At 51.0% G+C, this 24,820-nt stretch overlaps 3 protein-coding genes across 3 annotated transcripts; 1 reads left to right on the forward strand and 2 right to left on the reverse strand.

The window, feature by feature from the left end:
• Positions 1–2,727: 2,727 nt before the first annotated feature.
• On the reverse strand, positions 2,728–16,670 carry NCLN (nicalin). The gene is made up of 15 exons (XM_036399337.2): positions 16,489–16,670; positions 12,862–13,052; positions 12,129–12,273; positions 11,425–11,519; positions 11,155–11,235; positions 10,839–10,942; positions 10,079–10,167; positions 9,808–9,947; positions 9,260–9,438; positions 9,012–9,099; positions 8,873–8,911; positions 8,606–8,771; positions 7,960–8,011; positions 7,790–7,868; positions 2,728–6,615 (listed from the first exon to the last, which is right to left on the reverse strand). The coding sequence occupies exons 1-15, from the start codon at positions 16,667–16,669 to the stop codon at positions 6,556–6,558; spliced, it is 1,689 nt and encodes a 562-aa protein (XP_036255230.1). The 5' UTR covers position 16,670; the 3' UTR covers positions 2,728–6,555.
• Positions 16,671–18,068: 1,398 nt separating this feature from the next.
• On the reverse strand, positions 18,069–19,274 carry S1PR4 (sphingosine-1-phosphate receptor 4). Its single transcript, XM_036399338.1, has one exon. The coding sequence runs from the start codon at positions 19,272–19,274 to the stop codon at positions 18,069–18,071; it is 1,206 nt and encodes a 401-aa protein (XP_036255231.1).
• Positions 19,275–23,106: 3,832 nt separating this feature from the next.
• Positions 23,107–24,620, forward strand: LOC118697065 (mast cell protease 1A-like). The gene is made up of 5 exons (XM_036399526.1): positions 23,107–23,170; positions 23,257–23,404; positions 23,609–23,744; positions 24,004–24,255; positions 24,486–24,620. Exons 1-5 carry the CDS (start codon positions 23,107–23,109, stop codon positions 24,618–24,620), a joined length of 735 nt encoding a protein of 244 aa, XP_036255419.1.
• Positions 24,621–24,820: the final 200 nt, after the last annotated feature.

The raw sequence follows: 24,820 nt of genomic DNA on the forward strand, positions 1-24,820 counted from the left end.
TCCTGTCAGCAAGGACCTCCCCGCTGTCCGCAGTGACCTTCCCTCCAAAGCAGGGCACCGACAGAATTATAGGAGATTCAAAGGTCTTTTCCAGCCTAGTTAATTCTGTGATTCTGTGATAACGACACGGCAGAGCCTGTGTTAAACCCAGCCCTGCAATGAGCTGCCCCTCAGCCTGCAGGGGTTTGCTCTGTGTGCCAGAGGGCTGTGAGGGGACAGTGGGCACCCCAGCTCCAAAATTGCACTTACAAGCAGAGGAGGTAGAGGGGACACCTGTGTGAGCAATGGGGACACAGAGAGAGCAATGATGATCCATTTCTAGAGCAGCTCTTTGCTCTCCATCACTGGAGTACGCCTCCATCTTCACTGCTTGTCCCAGCAGCTCTTCTGCCACCTTCGTTTTCAACCTTTCCTCTCTCTTAGGAGACCTTTCTTTTCTAGAAAGACACATCACCACTTTGAACAGCCTGGTGTGAGGAGCCAGGACCTCAGCATCCCCCTGGCACCTCAGCGTCCCCCTGGCACCTCAGCATCCCCCTGGCACCTCAGCATCCCCCTGGCACCTCGGCATCCCCCTGGCACCTCGGCATCCCCAGCAGCAGCCCCAGGGACCTGCAAACAGGCAGCCACGGGTTTACCTCAGAACCTCGGGTCCCTCCCCTGATGATTCCCTCCCAGGTGTGTCAGTCACCTCTCCTTTCCCCTCCCAGCACTGTCTGTCAGTCCTGGCATTCCAGAAGTGATTGGGCAGATTCAAAGGATGCCCTCTGTCCCTGGGGGGCATTGGGCCATCCAGGTGTCCTTTGTCCCTTTGTCCCTCCCCTCCTGTCCCTGCTTGGTGGCTCCCTGCCCCTTCCCTGCCCCTCTCCCCGGGGTTCAAAGGAGCAGCAACCACGGGCTCAGGGAGTTCTGTTGGAGCTGGTGCTGGATTCAGAGGCCAGAATAAAACTCTGGATCCAAACCCTCCATCAGAACCGACTCCTTTCCTTCACCATTGCCTCAAAGCTTCTCCAGCAGAGGGAAACCTGAGGAGCAGCCCCTGTTATGGGGGAAGCTCCATCCCAGCACCACCAGAGCTCCTGCAGGCCTGGACTTGTCCCCAGTGCCCAGCTACAGCACCCAGGCAAGCAAAAGTGTCTGTGGGGTGGAAACACCACACACCCAGCAGCCAAAAGTGTCTGTGGGGTGGAAACACCACACACCCAGGCAAGCAAAAGTGTCTGTGGGGTGAAACACCACACACCCAGCAGCCAAAAGTGTCTGTGGGGTGAAACACCACACACCCAGCCAGCCAAAAGTGTCTGTGGGGTGAAAACATCACAGTTGCTTCTATTTGGTTCAGCAGCAGGGCCAGACAAGCTCAGGCAGGTCCTGTCTGGCAATACTGGAATTATTCCAATATCGCTGGGCATCCTGGGGCTGCTGTTCTGGCCGTGCCCTGCCTGTGCCACAGGGCTGTGATTTTGGGCACGCCAGCTCCAAAAATGCATTGGTACAAGCAGAGGAGGTAGAGGAGACACCTGTGTAGAGAGAACAATGATTTCCAGAGCTGGGATACACCCCAGGGCTGGCACCGGGAGATGCTCCTGTAACCTCGGGACCTGCAGGTGGGGCTGTGGATGTGACAGTGTGACAGCCTGGTCAGAGAGAGAGAAAACTAGCTAAGTCCTCCCAGAATCGGCCTGGGAGACTTTAGGGAGCTGGAGATAAAGAATGATAGCCAATTATTAAAAATAACCTGCAGGTGTTGTTTTCCTAATACCTGTTTTCTTGTTATTCTCATAAGATTGTTTATATATATATATATATATCTTGTTAATTAGCCCATCACAGAATCACTGGGTTGGAAGAGACCTTCAGGATCATTGAGTCCAACCCAGCCCCAACACCTCAACTGAACCCTGGCACCCAGTGCCACATCCAGGCTTTGTTAAACACACCCAGGGATGGGGACTCCACCACCTCCCCGAGCAGCCATTCCAGAGCTTTATCACCCTTTCTGTAAAAAACTTTTTCCTAATATCCAACCTGTATTTTTTTTTCCTATTATCCAACCTGAATTTCCCTTGGTGCAGCTTGAGGCTGTGTGCTCTGGTTCTGTTTCTCTCAGTTCCTGGAGAAAGAGCCCAGCCCCAGCTGAGCACAGGCACCTTTCAGGAGCTGCAGAGAGCGATGAGGGCACCCCTGAGTCTCCTTTTCTCCAGGCTGAGCACCCCCAGCTCCCTCAGCCGTTTCTCGAATGTATTTTGAGGATAGCTGACTTTCAATCAGGTTAAATGTATTGATTAAATGACCAATCAGGTCCAGCTGTATTGATCAGTGTATAAAAGAAGTGGTTCCAAGTAAAGACAACACATTTTATGCTACTCAGCCTTCTGATGGCTCTGTCATTTCCTATGAAACAGTGGCAAAGGGCTGCCTGTGTCACCATGGGGACACTGCTCAGCCCCACACGCTGCTGGTGCTGGGTTTCCCAAGGAGAAGCCCTCAGGGTTGTGATGCTGAACTCAGCACCAGGGTGAGAGCACATCCAGCTCTGCCCTTCTGCCACTCCACACCTCTGACCACGACTCTGACAGACTCAGGGAACAGATCTCTTGCAATGCTTGTAATTGGAATAAATAGTTTAGTGTTCAAACAGGCATTGGGCAAGGACAGAGGCACAACAATCTCCATGAGCACACAGTGCTGGCTGCTGAGGTAACCAGTTTTTCACAGTACCAAAGCTGTTTTGCATAGAATCTTTAATTGCTTCACATGAGCACAAACCTTCAGAATGAACAGGAATTTGCTCACCTCAAGGTGCTGGAATCATGCTTGGAGTGTGTAAATGTTTTCTGTCATACTATTTTGACTAGGCAGGATGAAGCTTTTAAATACATCAATTTTCTCCCATTTTCTAGAGGTGTCTATTCCTCCAAATAATGCAAGGAGATTCCATTTTTGTGAGCAAATAGTTCTCTGACAAATCTATCCATCAATCCTATTCACTTGATTTATTTTCCAAGGGAAAAAGGGACAAACAAATAAAAAAAACCCCAAAGTTAAAATACTTAAATATTATTACATTTACAGTCCTAAAATATGTAAATCAACTGCATTGAATTTTCTATTAGCTTTTAAATATTCACCTCAATATACATTTGTTCTTCAGGGCACACAAGAGATAAATAATTGAGTTAACATTGCTAGATAAATCAAATCATTTTCCTGAGCTGCAAATATTCCAGATTATAACCTTGGAGTTGCTATGCAGTTACTACAAATAGAAACTAAACAGATTAAAGTGAGCAAGCAGGAGTCTACACTCAAGTACCCAGAGGCCCAATTTTCTGAGACATCCAGGAGCAGCCCCAGCATTTCAGTTTGGTGAGTCAAGACCAAATGAAATGTAAAACCCAGCTTAAACATGGGGTTTAAGGAGCAGCCTGGGATTTGGGTTTGGGCCATGAACAATGTAAGAGCATGAGATTTAAAACAAACAAAACACCCTCAAAACCAAGCCCCACAGCAATTTTGGGTATAGCTGTGGTTTTGAATGTCTAAATAGATTGTGGTGACTTCCAGCCACAGATAGCAGGAGACCTAATTCCATTCTGGCTTCAGGATTTTCTCTGCACTGAGGAGTGGAGTTCATATTGCACAGCATTACTTCTCTCATTTGGGAGAGGAACTACAATAATCCAAATTACTCCCAAACAATTCCCAATAGTGCCCATGCAGGTGGAAGTGGAGAGAAGGAATTAACAGCTTCAGTTAAAACCTGCTGGAAAACCATTTTTTTTTTTGTGAACTGCAGACTCTGACAGCAGCAGGACAACAGGTAAAGTCAGATAAATAGCAAAGAAAATGGATTTCTGGCTTGGAGTATCAACTGCTAGCCACTAGTGTGTGGATGTGGATATAATGCTTTCCATGCTCTTCCCTACAGGCCAGGCAAACGCCTCAGAAAAAGAGGATAGGCAAAAATAAGGGCAACAAGAATCAGCTACACAGAGCTCTTCTGCAACGTTGTGGAGAACTTTTATTTGATCACAACACCTGTTGGATTTCTGCCTTTGTGTTGGTGACTGAATTGCTCAGTTATGCTGCAGTGCAGATCAGCTCCAGGGGCTCTTTGCAAGCTTCTCTGTTGACTTACCAAGGAAACAAAAATGTGGGAACTAAATTCAATCCCAGGATGGGGGCTCTGCTCCAGCTATGAGGAAGTTGGGATTTGACTATCTCAGATTTGAGCATTTATGTTTCAGTGCACGTGTACTTTGATCAAAAGCAAAAACTCCTTGATCTGTTGTAAAAACTACTTTTTGTGGCAGCCAGGGAGAGAGAGACAAGAGGATTACAGGACAAACTAACATTGTGTGGGAGAGAGCAATGTCCCATCCCAACTGCCCCTCAGGTTTATGAACTCTCCTCATTTTTCTTATCCATCTTTTTTTTTTAGGTTGTTTCCACTGGCTTCTGGCACAGCATCAGGAGTGTTAACAGTTCACTGCTGAGACCACACAGAGCTAAGGTGTTTCCTTTGTGCTACAGCCTCTGCAAACAGACTGGCTGGAAGTTTTTCACTCTGAACTTCGAATTTCTCACCTGGAAGACTGAAGGCTGACAGTTTCCACAGCAAGGAACAAGTTCCAGGTCTGTTCTCTTCACTCTTGCCCACTACTGCCAGATTTTACACACATCAACTCAAGCTGCAGCAGCATTTCTAATATTATTTTTCTAATTTTTCTCAGCAAAGTAATCATTGAGACTGGTGAAATAATCTGCTAGACTGGAGGGAACACCACCTCCTTAAGTGTAACACACCAGAAATTGATGCTGCAGCTGGAGGGCTCAAACTACTCCCAGATATTCAGAGCCTACAGAGTTTTTCAGAGAGCCACTGCACCAGGCATGTTCTAAACCCACCCAGCCCAGGGCCTGCAGCTCCCCAGGGCACAGCAGATGCAGTTTCTATGGGCAGAGCATAAAAACCAGTGGAAAACAATCAAGGCTTGCCTTCCAGCCACTCCAGCAACTTCTGAAGTCATTATAAATTCATTTGGCAGAGGAGTGCCATGAGCACTTGAGGCATGCAGAGAGACACATTTCAAATGAGCACTCAAAAGATGAGGAAAAGGCAGATTTCCCTGGGTGGCTGATGGTTCTGGAGTGCTTGGCACCATGCTGGCACCTTGGTGAGCCACTGGCCCCCAGCAGGCTTTCCTGGAAAAGACAAGATCCTTTAAAGAACAAATTGCTACATATTGAAAGTAGCAGAAAGGACAAATCATGGGATAAGGGTACTCCAAGGAGATTAGAGTAAAATCCACAAAGGAGGATGGAAATCAGTGCTTTGGTGCCCATCCAAAGGACAGGGACTGGCCACAACAACCCCTTTTCTAACAAGCAGACAGGAATCCACTGCTGGAATTCTCCTTGCATTCAAAAGAAAAAAGGTCCACCTCAAGTCAAAAAATAGCTTTCCAGCCTCTGTAGGATATGCTGCTTTAATTACAAGCAGTAGCTTAAATTTAAAAAAAGTGTCACTGTGGCATGTGAAGAGACCTCAGGTACACAGAAGAGGTTACAGAAAAGGACTCAAACCTTGCTGGGTGGCAGGACAGTGCTCAGGGTTATCTTCTAGACCTACATCTAGCCTAGGGCTTGTAGTATTTCAATAAATTTTCCAGGTCTGAGCTGCTCTTCTCTGGTGATAACAGAACCAGTTTGTGTAAGTACCTGGAACAGCACAGAACCTGATCCTGCAGCAGCTGGAGTAGGGAACACCCCTCAAAAATCAAGCAAGAATTTAGCACAGAGTGGTGGCAGCTGTGAACTGTTCAAGGACCAAAAACCCCCAGAGAAATCAAGTACACAGCAAAATGCATCCTGCAAGAGAGACAGAACAGAACCTGTCCCTGGCAGAACCCTGATGCCAGAAACCCAATCTCAATCTTTCCTCATCCTGTAATAACCCTCAAGATCACTCCCAGTGTACCTCCTAAAAGGGGGAGAGTTTGAATAAAATGCAAGAAGGTGCTTGCTGCAGACACTGCTTGCTCAGCACAACTCCCTAAAGCCAGGCAGTGAACTCAGGGAAGAGGTGCCATAAGGAAACGTGCTAATTGCATTCTCTTTAATTTGCATGTGCACTTTTTGGTTTTTTCTTTTAAACAACTGCTCCAAGTCCTTGTTTGCTGGGCAGAGATGCTGTAGTTTCAGTTCCCAGGCTGGCTATGTGACAGTGTCCATGAAGGTGCTAGACTTTGGGTGACACTCAAGAGAAGCTGCTCAAAAATCAAACTGCAGGAATTGCTGAAGTCTCTCAGCCTCTCCCTCACCAAAATGCAAAGGAAAAACCAGACATGGTACAAGTCAGGGGAAGAAGGTGAAGAAAAGCACTTCAAAGGTGCACAGGAGTTAAAATTTCATTTGCTTTATGCCTTCCTCCCCTCTATACAGTAGCAAAGAGGAGACAAAGGAAAAGGAGCAGCAGGGTTCAGTGGAAGGCAGAAGGTTCCCAATGGGCTCACCGATGGCTCAGTGCTGCTGGGTGGGGGACTTGGTGCTTCACTGCTGCTTGGTTTTAAGGGATAATCTCTGTATCAACTTGTAAAGGAGACCAAAGTGCTGGAAACAGAAGGGAAAAAAAGTAACCATGACAGTTCTAAACACACAGCTTAGCAGAAGACTTAAAACAACACCAGTAAATGCAATGCCTTGTTTGCATCAACCTCTCATCCTGAAGATGGAGTGGGACTTGATGGATGAGGAATTATGACAAGGAAGCCAAGTTATACAGAAAATGATGGCTTACAGAAGTGTTTGTGCAGGTCTGTACCACCTCATTGTGAAGATGTGTTAAAGATTTTTTTAATTTTTATTTTTAATGCAATTCTGTTCCCTCTGAAGGCGAGGAGAAAGCTTCAGATTTCAACACATGGAGCTCCTGGTCTCTATAGAAACACTGCTGCCAGCAGATCCAGGAAGGTAAAAATGAACCAGGCAAACAGAGATTCCCAGCAATTCACAATTCTTTAACTGGATCCACTCTTTTACCATTTCCCCAGTGACTTAGAAATTCACTTAATTCCTCTTTTGATTTTGGTGGGATTGATTGTATTTTGACTTGATATTTGACCAATGTAACAAGACCCAGGCTTCAAATAATTTCAAATTCAAATAACAGAACTAATGAAGATTGCTAATAGGGATCAAAGTATGTTTTCCCTTTTGTTTATATTCTTACACATTTTAAATGCTTGTGGTTTCCCTAAACAAATAATAGACACAAATAACACAAAGTGATCAAAATTGAGAGTGATGTAAAAATCTTCCCTTTCATGAACCCAGGCAGGAACAAAGCCTTGCTCACACTGTCCTGGTTAACACTGACACAAAAATTACATTTAATTTGGCTGGCCAAGGCATGGAGTATCCCATTCCCAGAGGTATGGACACAGGATGTATTTCTGGTTTCCTTGAAAAAAGAAAGCAGAACTCTGAAGATGCATTTCTAAGCTGCATCCCAAGTTCAGATATTTCCTAGTAGTACAAGCTACAAACCAAGGTAACTAAAATTTGTTGTAAAGTTTCAGTTTGGAGCCAAAATAGGTTAGCAAGTGAGTTATGCATGTCCTTGAGTACAAGAAACAGCTCTAAAAACCAGGTTTGCATTAGAATGGCAAGAGACTGCCTACAGCACAGATAAGTGGCATTATTATTCCAGCTTTAGTGCTGGCACTGTGTGAATTTCTGTATCTAACTTGTTTTATAAGGAAAATAATCCATTTGTGTCTCTCACCTGCACTGCAACATAGGCAACACCAAGGTACGCTGCAATACAGACAGCCAGGAGCAGGTCAAAGATTGCTGGCTTGACCCTGGAAGAAGGGAAAGGGAACATGAAATTGCTGCAGCAGTTCCTGCCAGGGGGTGAGACAACAGCCCAGCATGCCCAGAGGAATTCCATACCTGTATGCATTCATCACCTGCTTCAGCTGGTCATAGAAAACAAACTCAGGGGTCCCTGCGCAAAGGAGAAATTGTTCAGGTTTTGCTGCACTTCTTGACCCTGCAGTCAGGACAGCCCAGAGCTGCTCCCAAGTTCACCCAACCAGGCAAGCATGACCACCCCCCACACTGGTTTTGAGCTGGTTTTAGTCATCAGGACTTTGTTTTCCTACTCTCAGAAGCCCAAGGACACAATTCAGAACTCATGCTGGTGTTCAGCTGTCTCCAAAGAGGCTGAACATGAAAGATTCCTCCCTCTGTTCACTAAAACAGCTTCAGCCCGAGCAGGTTCAACAGGATGGAAGCTGTCTTTTTGTAATTAACCAAAAATTAGCCTTCTCCTGCTCTGAGAGTGGGAAAAGTGGAATCAAAACAGTTTAAAACCAAGCTTTTCAGACAGAGGGAGCTGCTGTGCCTTGTTCCTGTGCTGTGAGGAATCACAAGCAGCTTTCTCTGGGAGAACACCAAGCATGAACCAAAACTGACAGGAGAGCAGGAAAGAACAAAGCTGCATGTCAAGAAACCAGGAAACTGCAGCTCAGAGACAAAATTCTGTCTGGGGGAAGCCAGTTTGCATGGCCTGGCTGGTTTTTTCATGTCTTTTCTCACCGTTTGTCTGCCTTCACATGATGCTGCTTGACATCCTTCAGGTAACGTCCCATGTAATATTCTAAGGTGTTGAGGAAGGTGCTGTCCTTATCAATCAGCTGGGCAGCCCTGGGCTGGCTGCTCAGCCAGTCCATCACTGACTCCAGTTGTTCCTGCTGGATTTGCTGCAGAAAAATACCACCAGAGAAAGGGAGTCAATCACACATCAGAGCTCTCTCCCAGACTCTGGGTTCCACAGGTTACAATAATAATGCACTGTGCTTACCATCTGATCTGTGAAGATCTGCATGTCTGCAGGTGCTCCCTACAAGGGAAAATGGAAAAAAAAAATCAACCCAGGTTATTATTGAGCTTGGCTGGGGAGGACAAGTCTGGCCAGCACTGCCACAGTGGGCACCTCTTACCTTTTCTGTTAGATTGTAGATGACCCTTGTCAAAGCCTCAGCAATGATCTGAGTATTCCTGGTCAGTGCTTTAGTGTCTATTCGTGCCCTAAAGCAGAAGAGGGAATCATGAACTTGCCACAAACACCCACTTTTCACTGAGCCTGAACCCAGAGCCCAGCTCCAACATTAGCCAGCTATACCCTGACCACCAGAACAGCACAAACAGTCGTGAGGCCAAGTTTCTGGGCTGGATTTGGAGGCCTCACCTCCTGTCCATGATGCTGTTGCGCAGGCTGTCCCTGTGGCTCTCCAGGTGGGAGATGGTGAAGGCCGGCAGGCGCCGGATGGCGAAGCGCTCGTGCTCCCACGCCAGCATGTCCTCTGCCAGGTTGATCTTCTTGTGCACCATGGAGAACTTCACCTCTGGGAACTGGTTGGCAACAACCTGAGGACAAGGGGAACACCATTCAGGGGTGCTGCCCGCTGCAGAGTCCCACCCTGCACTGCCCTGCCTGCCTACACCCACTTCTGTGTGCTCCAGAATGTAAGGTGCAGTTATTGATTGGTATTATTAAAGCTGGTTTTTTATTATTATTTTCAGGTCAAAAAGAGCTGGTTTAATGTTTGTACAGGGTAGCATTTGCAGATCTAGTGTGCTTCACTTGGGACTGTGGCATGAGGATTTGTCTGCACTTCAAATCAAGTGATTCGAATTAATACATGAGTTATTTCAATAGCACACTCTTTCTTCATATCTTCACCTCTCACGGAGAGCTGCATAGTAAGTCCCAAATTCCCATGAACTTTTCCTTACCATCTCCAGTTCTCTCAGAAATGCATGCTGCAAGGTGCCCTCCTTGGGAGGCTTTGAGACATGAAGATGAAGGCTATTGCCCCTGCCCAGGGTGTCAAGGCAGAGAACAAATGCTACATTGTCCTGCAGCAGGCTGGAATCTGGAACAGAAAAACCCAAACCTTTATTGCTATGTCTTGTGCTGGGATTTCCACCCCTCCTAAAAAAGCAAGGATTCTCATAGGAGAGCTGATTAATTATAGACTTTTAACACAGCCAGCCCCTTACTCACCAGTGTGGTCCAAATTATCCTCCAGCCACCTCTTAGTTCCTTGATAATTAAACTTGCCACCTCCAGATGCAAAGAACAGCAAGTTATACCTGCCCATCAAAGAAACCAGAAAAGGGTGAGCATGCTGCACTCCCAGAATTCCTGCACTCAGGAATTGGAATTGCACTCAGGAATTCCTGCACTTGGAGGTGTGGTGAAATCACAACCACCTGCACCTGACATCCAAGGCAAACTGCCCATCACTGTCACAGACATCTTTTATGAAAAATCCCTTCCTTAGGATTTTTCCTCCTGAGAAGCTGAGGAAAAAAATGTAAGCAATGGTTATCTGCTGCTGTGGAATGCAACAGGTGCATCTGTGATTGGCCTCATGTGGTTGTTTCTAATTAATGGCCAATCACAGCCCAGCTGGCTCTGGACAGAGAGCCAAGACACAAACCTTTGTTATCATTCTTTCCTATTCTATTCTATTCTTAGCCAGCCTTCTTAAGAAATCCTTTCTTCTATTCTTTTAGTATAGTTTTAATGTAATATATATCATAAAATAATAAATCAGCCTTCTGAAACATGGAGTCAGATCCTCATCTCTCCCCTCAGCATGAGACCCCTGTGAACACGGTCACACCTCACCACTTCCCACATACTCAGGAGAAATTAAAATTGAGGAGCTCCCAGTGCTTGAGGATGGAATCTGCTTCCCACAAAATCCCCTGCACGTGTCAGCTACACACATTTAACCCCAAACAGAGCAGTTCCTCACCCAGCATGGGTCCTCCTGTAGGTGTAGAGCCGAGAGAACAGCCTGGCCAGTTCCAGCAGCACTGAGATTCCACTGCCATTGGAGTCAGCCCCGTGGGACAGCCACTGCAGGATGAGGTGGGACAGACACAAGGTGACAAAGCTACACTGGCTCTCAGCTACCACAGCAGCTGCAGGACAGCACAGCACAGCACTGGGCTCCATTTGTAGCTGCCCCACAGCCCTAAGGCCAAGAAAAGACACAGAAGCTGCCCCACAGACTTAAGGCAGAGGGAAAAAGGACAGGAACAGAGAGCTGCAGGAAAAAAAATACTCACTGGAGCCACTCCAAAGGAATCATAGTGGGCAACTATCACAACAGTGGGCAGGTCTTCTCCACCTAGCCCTGTCAGCCTTCCCTGCAGAGGAAAGAAAAAGAGCAGTGTCACTCCCCATCAGCTCTTGTGTGCCTGTACAAGGACAGCCTGACTTCTGCATTCCTGCTGAGTCTGCTGTGGCCTCAGTTCAGATACCTGGCTGAGACTCCCCTGACCAAATGTCTGATAAAATCCCAATAAAAGAAGTCACCTCATCCATCCACAACTCACCTCCACACTGGGGATGAGCCAGTCATTGATAGCTTTGCTTTGAGCCCCACTGGTCACCATCTGGAAGCCATTGGCAGTTGCTGTGTGCAGCAGAACTGAAACAAAAACACCAAAAAACCCCCACAATGTACACCTGGGGAAGTTTCATCCCTTCCTTTCCCCTGCTAACTGAGCTTTGGAAAGACCAGCTTTAAACCATTTAAGCCCTCTCAGTTGTCACTGGTGTTTATGCAATGACACAGAATCTTGGTGCTTTTTCATTCTGTCCTGAAATCCCAGTATTTTGGCTGGTCAAAAACTTCTCCCCAGCAGTACTGAAATTAGTCATAAGCAGCAGGTCAATAACACAGTCACACTATTTACATGGAAGCATCAAACTGACTTGTGGTCAGAAAAAAAGCTTCAGTTTCTACCAACACACCATCATCACTTAACGTTTTCAATGTTGGTTTAACCTAGTTTTGATTTCTACCTTACTTGAAACAGTGTGAGACTGAGAACTTCCTGCAACTGTATGTCCAAATATAGTCAAGTAATGTTTTCTCATACTGTGCTTTTCTTCCACTGAATCTCTAAACACTTTGACAAAGACAGAATAATCACAAAGGTGGCAGAACACTGGTTCATGGTGCACAGCAGACTCCTCCCAGAGGTGGGAACAGCCCTGTCTTCCTCAGAACTTTTTCCTCCTTGCTAGAACTCACCTTCTGCAGCTGAGGCAGAACCCTGTGATGCAGAAGCAGCCCGTGTTTGCTCATAGATAGACAGCAGCTCCTCATCTTCCACTGCAAAGTAGACTGGCACAATGGTTTCCATAGCAAGCATTTCTGGCTCTATCTCCATGAATTGCTGAAGATTTAAGCAAGACACAAACTTAACATCTGCTAAACACGAGAGGTGTCGCTATGATATTTTATGAGAAATCTTTTTGTTAAGATTTTTTCTCCTGAGAAGCTGAGAAGCCTCAGAAATGAAATGTAAACAATAATTATCTGCTGCTATGGAATGCAACAGGTGCATCTTTGATTGGCCTCATGTGGTTGTTTCTAATTAATGGCCAATCACAGTCCAACTGGCTCAGACTCTCTGGTCAGTCACAAGATTTTATTATCATTCCTTTCTATTCCTTGCTAGCCTTCTGATGAAATCCTTTCTTCTATTCTTTTAGTATAGTTTTAATACAATATATATCATAAAATAATAAATCAGCCTTCTGAAACATAAAGTCAAAATTCTCATCTCTTCTCTTGTCCTGGGACCCCTGTGAACACCCCCACAGAGAGGTGTCAAGAAAAAAATCAACAACCAAAGCAGAGAGAGTTGTTTTAAAATTAGAATACAATTTGTTGTGTGTTCCAACAAAATCTTCCAGCCCTGCAGCGACCAATTTCCCCGATGCACCTCCCATGGGAAGGGGAAGAAAACTTTTTTGCTTACCCTCACGACATCCTGGGGCACAGAGGAGATGGATCGTGGCAGGATGATCACCACAGCCCCTGCTGACTGGCGCAGAGCCTTCTGGTACTGCTCGTAGGAGAAGTCCACCAGCCTCATCATGACGCAGCGGCGGCTCAGCACGTCCGCTTCGACAGTGCGCGCCTCCGTGTTCAGCACGGCGCTCCTGGTGCCTGCCAGCAGGGAAAGCAGGAGGGCTGCTGAGGAACTGCACCTCATCCCCCTTGCTCCAGCCTGCCTCCTGCTCAGAAGGCTCCTGGGGACAGTCTGATGGGCTGCAGAGAGGCCAGAAGCTGCACAAAGCTGACTTCGCCTCCTTGTCCTCGTCAGAGATGGAGCAGAGGTCTGTGGGTTTTCCTGTGCAGCCACAATCTGCCAGACCCCCTTTGTTGCACACCCCACAGCCTCACCTTCCAGCCTAAATCCTGCCAGATCCCCCTTGTTCCACAACCCACACCTTCACCTTCCAGCCTAAATCCTGCCAGATCCCCCTTGTTCCACAACCCACACCTTCACCTTCCAGTCTACACCCTGCCAGACCCCCTGTTCCACACCCCACAGCTTCACGTTCCAATTCTACATCCTGCTAGATCCCATGTTCCATGCCCCACAGCCTCACCTTCCAGCCTAAATCCTGCCAAACACCCCTTGTTCTACACCCTACAACTTCACCTTTTAGGCTAAATCCTGACAGATACCCCTTGTTCCACACCCCACAGCCTCACCTTCCAGCCTAAATCCTGCCAGATCTCCTTTGTTGCACACCACAGCCTCACCTGCCAGTCCTACATCCTACCAAACCCCCTTGTTCCACACCCCACAGCTTCACCTGCCAGTCTACACCCTGCCAGACCCTTTGTTCCACACCCCACAACCTCACCTTCCAGCCTAAATCCTTCCAGACCCCTTTGTTCCACACCCCACAACCTCACCTTCCAGCCTAAATCCTTCCAGACCCCTTTGTTCCACACCCCACAGCCTCACCTTCCAGCCTAAATCCTGCCAAACACCCCTTGTTCTACACCCTACAACTTCACCTTTTAGGCTAAATCCTGACAGATCCCCCTTGTTCCACACCCCACAGCTTTACCTTCCAGTCTAAATCCTCAACACAACACTCAGGTTACCTGTCTGCTCACCTGCACCTGATAACCAACACACCTGGACACAGCCTGGCCTCTCCAGAGCCTCCCCCAGCTGGAGGATTGAGCTGAAGAAGCCCCTGATGAAAGGACACCAGACTGCCCCATGTCACCCCAAGGGACACCAGACTGGCCCATGTCACCCCAGGGACACCAGACTGGCCCATGTCACCCCAAGGAAGGTTCTGGAGGAACAGGCTGCTCCTCAGGGCTCACCCTCTCCTGCTCTCAGTTCCAGCAGATCAAATCCCCCATTGGAAATGCAATCCCCTGGGAGCACACAGCAGGCTTGCCAGAAGCTCCTGCATTCCCCAAGGGAGGGCCAAAAGGACATCTTGTGCAAATAGAGAGGGTCAAACCACCCTATAATTTATAATTCAATTTCTTCTTCGATAACTTTGGCACCTCCATTGGAGATCTCATCATTCTGGGTCCTCACACAGGGACAGACAAGGTGCTCCAGCCTCTGTCAAACAGGAGCATTGCTAAGAACTACATTTAAACCTGGCTTAGCTTAATTCTAACGTTAGTTTGGTCACAGAAACACCTAAACAAGAAAAATCTGCATTTCCCCTGCACAGTATCAGTGAGGGCCACACACCCAGAAACAGAGGCCAGGCACAATGTGAATTCTCCCCACAGACCTCTGACACTAAACAAACAAATATTAACAGCACCACCACTCCAACCAGAGAAAAACAATTCAAAGTGAGGATAATCCCTCCACCATTCCCAAAGGAATGATGTGTAAACACAGCAATGTGTGCACCTGAAGTTCTGCTCTCTCTGCCATCTAAGCAGAGCAGACACAACAGTATTTTCCTGACAGGTTCATTTTCTCTAGTTTCTCCACAAAGAGCTGGTTAATAATCACTCATTTACAAACTAAAGAATTCTCATTCTATCAGTATTAGAGGAACTCCAAGCTTGTTCTTAAATTGCTCCATGAGTGGTGCTGACAAAAATCTCTTCCCTCTGCAAGAGAGGTTGAGCAGCAACCTGTTACTTGGTATTTTTGGAAAAAAAAATACAAGAATCTGGAACAACAAATCAGCTCAGTTGGTCAGAGCATGGTGCTAATAACACCAAGGTTATGGGTTTGATCCCTTTGAGAGTTGGACTCTGTGCTTCTTGTGGGTCCCTTCCAACTCAGACTGCTCTGAAATGCAGCTCTTATCCTGAAGGACATCTCAGAACACACAGGAACAGGAACAGCAGCTACCCAAAGGGAGCAGGAAGGAACAAAGGAAACAGCCCACCAAGCTAAAAGGCTCCAGGAAAAGAAACAGCAGAAAAAGTAAACTGGAAGCATCTTAAAAAAATAACAGCTGGCTTTTCAAGAGGTCACAAAATTGTGAGCACTTGGGTAGAGGGGACATTCAGGCAAGCAAAATGAAAGCCAGCTGAATCAGATCCCTGCTAAGCCTGTCAGCAAACAGCTCCCAGCACCTGAGCAAAGAGAGAGAGCCCTAACCCCATGCAGGGCCTGCCCTGGAGCTCCTGAGGCTGCCAGCAAAGGAGCCCTCAAGGTGTGGACACCTTCTGATAAACTGTCATGCAAGAACCCAGAAAGAATTTCATTTATTTAGAAGCCAGCAGAAGCATGAAGTGTTTAAGAAGTACACAGGCACAGCTGCAATTAATATCTTATGTATTTGAACTTATTAAGATCTGAAAGAATGAGAGGTGGTGTCTCATGGACAGCACAAACTAAAAGTGAGGCTGTTCATTGTTAAATCTACAGGAAGAGTCACTCACAGACAGAACACATGCCCTGGCCTGTAATAAAATCTCTACAGAAGACCCAGAAACAACCTTTGATTCTGGGTTTGTGGGCACACAGGGGAGGAGGCTGAGGGCTGCAGCACCTCAAGGACTCCAGCACAGGGCGTGTCTCTGACCCAGAGAAAGGCGTTGCACAAGCAGCAGGCTGCAAGTGAGAGAACAGAGGAAGTAAAGGTCAGTTGTAACACAGGGGGAGGACTGGCTCTGAAATGGAGCCACTGGAGCAACACAGAGCTGAGGATGAAGAGCAAAGAGGAATCAACCCGTCAATAAAGGAGTCAAAGGCAAAAGGACAAAGCTGAGCTCACACCCGAGTTTACCACAATGCAGGACCCCAAAACACAGAGCCCTGAGCCCACAGGCCGGGCTCCTCGGCCACCTCCGGGTCACCCCCATGGAGCTCCAGCCCCTCTCCCGCTCGTGCCGGGCCCAGGCAGTGACACCCGGCCGGACGGGGCCCCCTGGGCACTGACACCCGGCCGGACCCGGGGCCCTCCTGCGGCCTCCCCCGCGCCTGGGCCCGGCCGCTGCCGCCTCTCAGAGCCCCCCGAGCCCTCCCCTAGGCCGGGCCGCCCTACCCTGGGTTCTCCCCGGGCGCGGGGCTCCCTTCCCACGGCCCCACCAGCCTTGAGGGAGCCGCTGCCAGCAGCACCGGGCCCGGCCGGGCCGTGCCGTTCCTCACCGTAGGGCTGCCCGCCCAGCTCATACTGCTGCATGCGGTAGACCGTGAACTCGTGCGCCGCCTCGGCGGCGGGCGGCGGCCCCAGCAGCAGGAGCACGGCGGGCACGAAGAGCAGGACGCTGAGCGGGAGGCACGAGGCCTTGAGCACCGACTCCAGCACCTCGCCCGCCTCCTCCAGCATCGCCGCGGCCCCGGTCCGCACTGCGGCCTGCTCGGCACGCACGGCGCGCCCCGCGCCGCACTACGGGACCCGTAGTTCGCTCGCCGCCGCGAGGGGCGCTGGGAGTTGTAGTCGCGGCAGCGCCGTGCGGGCCGCGGTGCCGCCGCCACGCCTTGGCCTGCAGGGGGCGCCCTCATCCCGGCCGGGAGCTCCCGAGCGCCCCCCAGCGGATGGGATGGGATGGGATAATTGGATGGGATGGGATGGGATGGGATGGGATAATGGGATGGGATGGGATAATGGGATGGGATAATGGGATGGGATAATGGGATGGGATCCATGGGATGGGATGGGATCCATGGGATGGGATGGGATAATGGGATGGGATAATGGGATGGGATGGGATCCATGGGATGGGATGGGATCCATGGGATGGGATGAACAGGATGGAGTGGGATGGGATGAATGGGACAGGACAGGATGGGATGAACAGGACCTGCTGCCCCCTGGGCAGGGCAATCCCCCCGTCCTGAGAACAGGAGGGCAGCTCCAGCTGTCCCCAGACTACAAAAACATCCCCCAGGCAGTACCTGGCCTCCAGAGGAAAAAAAATCGAAGCAAATCACCCCAAGGCTTTCTGAACACCCTGATTTATTGCAAAACAAACGGGCTGCATGCTCAGCTCCTGCAGAGGGGCTGGGCCGGCACTGTGAGTCCCCGGTGCTTCTGTGTCCTTCTGGCACGGTGAGAGGAGGCATTTGGGTGCTGCTCTGGTTGTTCCCTGCATGGGAGAACAGAAGAGCAGGGATCTGAGGCACAAACTGGCTGTGTCTTCAGGCTCAGGATGGCACCAGGCTCCCCAGTCTCTCTAGGCACCTCCTTGTGCCCGTGCCAGTGCCAGCCCAGTCACTGCAGCTCGGTCACGGCATTTGTCCTGGCTCAGTGCCCAGCCTCTGCACCCTGGGGAGAGTCTGGGCTGTGGCTGCAGCCCTCTGCCATCCTCAGGCTGGGCATCAAGCTTGCATTCCGTCCCAGTAGCTGTGCCCATCACAGAAGGTCCAAAAGGATTCCAAAGCCTTGGAAGGGCCAGCTGGTTGGGGAAATCCACCCTATTTGCCACTGTGCCCTAGGGCAAAACACCCTCAGATGGGCAGCTACAGCACCTCTGCACATCCAAAGCACACACACAAAACCTGAAACTGCAGCTGTCCTGGCAGAGCATCCATCCCAAATTGTCCCTGTGTCTTTCACTCAATTCTAGGAGCTTTCACTCAATTCTAGGAGCAATTCCTGTCCCTGTGCTGCACCAGTCTGATGGGACTGCAAAGCCCAGTTCACAACTGCTCAGCCTTGCTACAGCCCTGCCAGGCCAGGAGCAGCCCCATGAGGTGCTGGGGGCTGTCTGGCACCTCTTTTCCCCTCACAGACTGGGCAGATTGCTCATCATGCTGGAGTTGCTGGACAGAGGCGCCCTGGGCCGAGCGCTGTGGGCCATGGCGCTGCGGAAGCTGTCCCGGCAGCGCAGGGAGCTCTCTGTGGAGGAGCCAGAGTTGATGTCCGAGATGACCACGCAGCTGCCAGGCCTGCAGAGCCCAGCCCTGACACAGCAGCAGCACAGCAGGCTGCCCACGGCCCGGCGAACCTCCACGCTCCGCAGCGAGTAGATGACGGGATTGACCCCTGAGTTGAGCAGCGCCAGAGCCAGGGTCCAGTCCAGGCTGTGCAGGTGGTTGCAGGCCCCGGTGTCACAGAACACATCCAAGAGCAGCAGCACAAAGAGAGGACTCCAGCAGACGATGAAAGCCCCCAGGATCATCAGCACCGTCTTCAGCAAGCGCAGGGAGCGCCGGCGGCCGTGCCGGGAGCAGCTTTGCTTGGAGCTGGCCTGCACCAGGAGGAAGATGGAGATGTAGAGCCCGATGATCCCCAGGAGGATAACACTGAACATCACCACGGAGAAGAGGATATAATTCTTGGAGTAGAGCGGCAGGAGCACGGAGCAGGCCTGGAAATCGCAGAGGCAGTTCCAGCCCAGCATGGGGAGCAGGCCGATGGCGAGGGCCAGCAGCCAGCAGGCCGCGATGAGGCCGCGCAGCCGCAGCGTCTTGCTGGCCTCGCTCTCGGCGATGGGCCTCACCATGGCGCCGTAACGCTCCACCGCCGTCACCAGCAGGCTGAAGGTGGAGGCGGCCAAGGCCACGAAGAGGATGCCCTCCCTGAGGAACCAGAGCTGAGGGGACAGCTGGAAGGTCTTGCTGCCCGACAGGCAGAGGTTGCAGAGATAGGCGATCCCTGCCAGGAGGTCGCTGAGGGTGATGCTGGCGATGCAGGAGTAGACCCAGCGGCGGCCCCGCAGGCAGCGCAGCACGGCCAGCAGCACCAGCAGGTTCTCCACGATGATGAGGCAGCTGATGATGGCGAAGGCCATGCGGAGAGGCCCCATGCCCTCGTCGGCCGAGTGCCGCCTGCTGAGCTTGCCTGAGAAGTTGTAGTGCTGCAGGATGATGTTGATGTTCCTGGCAGCGACCAGCTGCAGGCAGGAGGCTTTGGGGGAGAGCAGGTGAGCAGAGTCCAGGGGAAGGAGGAGGGAGCGATTCACCAGCCAGCCCAGCACTGGAGCAGCCATCTTCTGAGCCTGGGTCTGCACTCAGGGGGTGCTCGATGGAGGAAGGGTCAGGTGGGGCTTGAGCAGAGCAGATCCTCTGTTTGAGGGCTGGAGCCAGCCCTGCTCAGCAGAGGTGAGAGTCAGAGCCCTGTCTGCCAGCTCTGCAGCACTGAAAGAGCAAGGGGAGAGGAGGGTGAGGTGTTTTGTAAGTCCACCCATGAGCATGGGCTTCCTGTTGTTTAATAAAGTTTCCTGTTGAGTGCCAGTATTGACATCTTTTCTAACAGCTGTCATCATTTCTTGATAAGGGTCTGGTTATTCTCAGCTTTGCTGTGGTTCTAAAGGTGTGACATGAGGGAAGAAACGTGCCAGGGGTGGAGCAGGCTGTTTCAAACAGGGACAACACCTCGATGGGTGGGGTCTGGGGGCCTGAACAGATCCAAGTGCTGGTAAGAGCACCCAGACAGCTCAAGACACAAAGTGCTTTTCCTGCTGTGCTACTCAGCTCACCCCTGAGCCTGGCAGAGAGCCACTGCCTCTTCCTCAGCTGCCCTGTGCTCAGATCATCCCTCTTCCCTCTTGAGGAGGAAGATCCATGCTGTCCCTCCATGGGCCCAGCTCCTGCCAGTCTCTCAGAACACACCCAGGCACATCCAGCCCTGTCTGTGCAGCAGCTCCTGGCACCTGTGGGGCTGCAGCTGAGCCTCAGCCCCTCCACTCCAAAGGGAACCAGCTGCTTCAAGCTGAGCACGTGCCCTGACACTGCAGCTATACCTTCAACTCACCAAGCACCTGCTAGAGATGGGCCAGGATCCTCCCACAGGCAGGGAAGGAGGCAAAAAGCTGCTGCTTCTCACCTTGGAGGAGGCACAAGGTGCTGAGACCAGAACCAAGGAACCAGAGCATGGCTGAAATGTTCATTTCCAGCATTGGCCTAATTCCTTATTGTTTGCTAAACTCAACAGGAAAGCCTTGGAACGTGCTATTCCCAACTGTGGCTGGGAATTTGCCTTTGCACTCACCTGTCATGGCTTGTGGGAGGCTCTTGCTGCCCCAGGGAGGTTCAGCAAATGCTCTCCAGCTCCTTGTGCAGGTAGTGGGGACAGCTCCTCGTGCAAAATAAATGAGGCTTCTACCTACTAAAGTGAAAAAAGGGGAAGTTACAACATCAACCACATTTCTTTGTGGGGTGGACCCCACCCAAATCAGCTGCAGAGTGGCAGAGATGAAAGAAAAGCAGAGCACCTTTTAACTCAGGGTCTCAGCAGAAGCTGAGCCCTGCTGTCCCTGGGCTCTCACTCCAGACTGCCAGGAAGCCATGGAGATGTCCCCAGGCTGAGAGAAAAGAGCAGGGAGCTGTCCAGGGAGCCCATCCATCCCTGGATGGACTGATCCCAGCCTGGATGGCAGCACAGAAAAGTGGAAAATGCAAAGGAGGCTCCTGCAGGAAGCCACGTGCAAGCAAGGGTGGTTCTCATCAAAAGCTGAGGGCTCCATCCTCCACTCTCACCCTTTCAGCTGAGGTTTTGGCCTTTTCTATCAGCAGAGTGGAAAGAAACTCACAGTGATAAGGTCAGCAGATGACCCTAAGATTAAAGGAGTGGAAATCAGCAGGAAGGCTGAGCCACAAGTGCAGGGCTGCACGTTCAGCACCAGGAGATCACCCCCAAATTCCCCCCAAATCTGGAATCCAAAGGGTCGGGGACATCACCCCTGTGAGCTTTGCTCTTGCCTCAGGGGAAGCCTCCAGCTCATGTGTCTGTTCAGGACAGAGCTGGTGGAATGTGGGAAATGGATTTGTAGAGAGTTTTTAGGGTGTGATTTTGGGAAATGGATTTGTAGAGTTTTTAGGGCTTGATTTTGGAAAATGGATTTGTAGAGAGTTTTTAGGGCTTGCTTTTGGGGAAATGAATTTGTAGAGAGTTTTTAGGGCTTGATAGAAAGTTCTGGGACTCTGGGTCTGGGTCAGGAAAAGGGTATTGTCCAAGAGTGGAATGTCCCTGGAAGATCAGAGGATGGAGAAACTTTGCTTGTCAGGGGCTCTAAGCAGCTTCTCCAAGAGCTGGCAATGTGTGAGGAGTCTCAGGGATTCCTGAGAGATCTGTGGAGAGGATGGGACTGGGGCAGGCAAACCCTTCTGCTCGAGGCAGATGAGCTGCTGGGACAGCTCGACCCCCTCACCCTTGGTGTTCAGGTTCTCTGGACCAGCAAAACATGGAAAAGATAAAAAATGCCCCTTCCACAAACACATCCAAGGCAAGGAGTGCCCAGCTTATGACTGGGGGCTGATAGGGTCTGAGCCCCCACATGAAGAAGAATTCCTGCTCTGCCTCGTCCCCATCGCTCTCTGCAGCCACAGCCTGAGCTGGATCTTGGCCCTTCTCCTCTGCTGCCGTCCCAGTTCAGATGTTCTTTCTTTGAAGACAAGTGGGGCAGGGAAGGGACACCCCTCCTGCAACATTTCTCATCTTTTCCCTTCAGATCAGAGCCAGAATCTGCCTGAAACTGCCTGAAACTGCCTGGTGGCTCTGAGTGCTGGGCTGGGAAGGGCCATGGGGAGCACAGGGGGCACCTGAAGCCCTGTGGACCTGCTCCAGTTCCATGCCTGAAGCAGTTACTGATGGATGCTGGGATGAGGCACCTCAGCAGCCCTGGCGACCTCCAGAGGTCACCAGGAAGGCCAAAACACCTTGGCCTCAGAGAGGGGAACTTGTCTGGAGTCAGAGAGGAGCAGGAGAGCAGCTCAGCTCCCTGTGCCCACGGCCTGTCCCTCCTGTCCTGGGGCTGCTGCTCCCAGGAGGGTTTCCAGCCACAGATTTGGGGAGGGGGGGGAGCACAAGTGACTGCAGGGCAAAGACAGCAAATTACAAACACAAGATAAAACATCGATGATTCCTCTTGAGGTTTTCCTGCTGTGCTGCTGCACAGTCCTGATTAAAGCTCGTGCTTTCCGATATTAAGATTTAAAATACCAAACCATGGGTTCAGCTCTGTGGAGAGCTCAGTGTCAGGCAGCCCCCAGGCTGCAAGGCCCCAGCACAGCCCAAGGCATCCACTTGCAGGTGTTTTTCTGCTCCAGGAAGGGTGGAGCAGATTTGGTTTAAAAATGACTGATCGCTCCTGGCAGTTGGGTGGTTGCACTTCCCCGCTTTGGTCTCTTGTGCTGCAGAGCAGCATTTCCCACATCCCTGTCCCCAACTGGCAGGATGCTTCTGCCCCCAGAGGAGCCAAGAAGAGCCAGGAAGGCTCCTCTGACCTGGGCTGACCCAAACCCTGCAGATCTGACTTTTCACAGTGCTCCAAAACCATCCCAGGCACAGCTGTTGTGCCCTCTCATTTAAATTGGGTGGTGGTGATGGTGAATCTCTGCAGGAAAAGAGGCTCTGCAGTGCATCTCTCAAAGGAAAACAAGAATGTGAAAGAGCAACTTTCAGGATTGTCTCCTCTCAACCACATTCACAACTTTAAATGGCCAAGATTTTCTGATGATTTTTTCAAGTGGCTTTTTTAAAGAACCTTGCATTTCCTCAGGGCAAAAAACATTAAAGAGAAAGTGTGGGAGAAATATGAAATCACACCTCAAAACCACCTCTATCTTGCTTCCAGCAGCCCCTGAGGCTGTGACTGTGCTGTGCCAGACTCTATCTGCTCTGGCATTTCCACCCTGGGCTATATCACCCATCAGTGCCAGTCAGGGGCATGTGGGCACTGAGCTGGCCAGGCCAGAGATGCCCTGATTAACCCAATCATCCCTTTGCACATGGTTTCCTGGCTGCTGGGCACAGCTGCCTGCAGGCTATAAAAGCAGCTCCTGGCCAGGGGCAAACTCAGGATTGCACCCAAGTGGGCAAAGATGTGCCAGCTTTGGACAGTGCCAGCCCTGCTGCTGCTGCTCTGCTGCCCCTGGGGCAGTGCCAGTGAGTCAGGGCTGTGCTGGGGGGCTGGGGGCTGCTTTGGGGGTCTCAGCAGCCCCTGGCTCATGCTGGGCTGGGTTTTTTTGCAGGTGCTCTGCGGGATGGGATTGTGGGGGGCCACGAGGCACGGCCCCACTCGCACCCCTACATGGCATTCCTGAAGATAGTAAAGCTGGGGTCCTGTGGGGGCTTCCTGGTGGCCCCTGACTGGGTGATGTCAGCTGCACACTGCCTGGGGTGAGTATTGATACAGGGGTTTTATCCCTTTTTTCCTCCCCTAGCCTGGGAGCTCTTTCCCTGGAGTGATTTTGGAGCAGGTCCCTCCTGTGCTGGGCAGCTCTCTACACCTGCCTGTAAAATGAGTTCCATAAAATCAGGGAGGGAGGGAGGGGGTGACACCCAGCCTGATTTCCCCTTTCCCCCTCTTTCTGCCACGGCCAGGAACACCACAGTCATCCTGGGGGCTCACGACCTCGCGGAACCAGAAAAATCCCAGCAGGTCCGGGGAGTGCTCAAGTACTACAAGCACCCCGAATACAACCCCACCACCTATGAAAACGACATCATGCTGCTGCAGGCAAGGACTTCTGAGGGGACAGAGGGGCTGGGGGGCCGCCAGAGGCTGGGTAGAGCTCGTCCTGGCTGTCAGCTCCTTCTCTGAAGCTGCTCCTGCCCCAGGTGCTGCAGGCTGGGAGGGATCTGGGAAGGAGCCATGGGCAGGGGTTGGAGCCTCGTGTGGCTCTCACAGCAGCTTGCAGAGCCTGCTAGACCCTCCCTGCCCCTGCAGAGCCAACGTCCTGCTCACAGCCCTCTCTGAACCCCCTGTTTTCCCCCAGCTGACATCAAAGGCCACTCTCAATGAATACGTGCAGCCCATCCCTCTGCCCAGGACTGGCAGTGACCTCCCCACGGGCACCAAGTGCATGATTGCAGGCTGGGGTCTGATCGACGAGGACAGGGCCACCCACAAGCTCTTTGAGACCCAGGTGTCCATCTACAGCCGCAGGAAATGCAGCCTCTTCTACCCACACCTGGATTCTGGCATGGTCTGTGCAGGCAGCTTCCACCAGCTGAAGGATTCCAGCCAGGTATGGGCGGGCACAGGGGATGCTCTGGGAGCAGGTGACAAGGGTTTGAGGACAGTCCCCACCAGGATTTGGCTCTCTGGATGTCCTGGCACCAGCCACAGGGGTAGAGCTCAGCACAGCTCCTCCAAATCGGGCAGGAATGGAGCCCCAGGGCAGGGAGGGAGCAAATCTGTTACCACAGGCAAGGAAAAAAATCTGTTACCTCTAAAATCAACTTCATCTCTCCCCAGGGAGATTCTGGTGGGCCCCTGGTGTGCAATAAAGTGGCACAAGGAATTGTTTCCTTTGGCTACGACTCCCCACCGGGGGTCTACGCCCGCATCTCCAACTACCTGCCCTGGATCAGAAAAGTCATGAAGAAGTAATGGCAGTGGCAGTGGGAGCATTTCTCCAGCTCTGCTGTGGCCCTGGACACTGCAAAACTTCCTTCCTGCCCCTGCTGAAGGCTCAAATCCCTGCTGTCTCCTCAGGAACCCAAGTGACTTGGGCAGGGCACCTGAGTGCCCTTCACTGGGCTCTGGAGCTGCTGTCTGTCTGTCTGTCCCTGCCTGCCTGTCTGTCCCCC

Source organism: Molothrus ater, chromosome 26 (genome assembly GCF_012460135.2).
Source record: "Molothrus ater isolate BHLD 08-10-18 breed brown headed cowbird chromosome 26, BPBGC_Mater_1.1, whole genome shotgun sequence".
Lineage (NCBI taxonomy): Eukaryota > Metazoa > Chordata > Aves > Passeriformes > Icteridae > Molothrus > Molothrus ater.

Coding starts and splice junctions, on each gene's coding strand:
- NCLN (XM_036399337.2), bottom strand. CDS start 16,669: ATGCTGGAGGAGGCGGGCGAGGTGCTGGAGTCGGTGCTCAAGGCCTCG. Junction 8,912..9,011: donor TCTACAATCTAACAGAAAAG/GTAAGAGGTGCC, acceptor TTTCCCTTGTAG/GGAGCACCTGCAGACATGCA. Junction 7,869..7,959: donor CAGGTGATGAATGCATACAG/GTATGGAATTCC, acceptor CCCTTCTTCCAG/GGTCAAGCCAGCAATCTTTG.
- S1PR4 (XM_036399338.1), bottom strand. CDS start 19,274: ATGGCTGCTCCAGTGCTGGGCTGGCTGGTGAATCGCTCCCTCCTCCTT.
- LOC118697065 (XM_036399526.1), top strand. CDS start 23,107: ATGTGCCAGCTTTGGACAGTGCCAGCCCTGCTGCTGCTGCTCTGCTGC. Junction 23,171..23,256: donor CTGCCCCTGGGGCAGTGCCA/GTGAGTCAGGGC, acceptor GTTTTTTTGCAG/GTGCTCTGCGGGATGGGATT. Junction 23,405..23,608: donor TCAGCTGCACACTGCCTGGG/GTGAGTATTGAT, acceptor TGCCACGGCCAG/GAACACCACAGTCATCCTGG.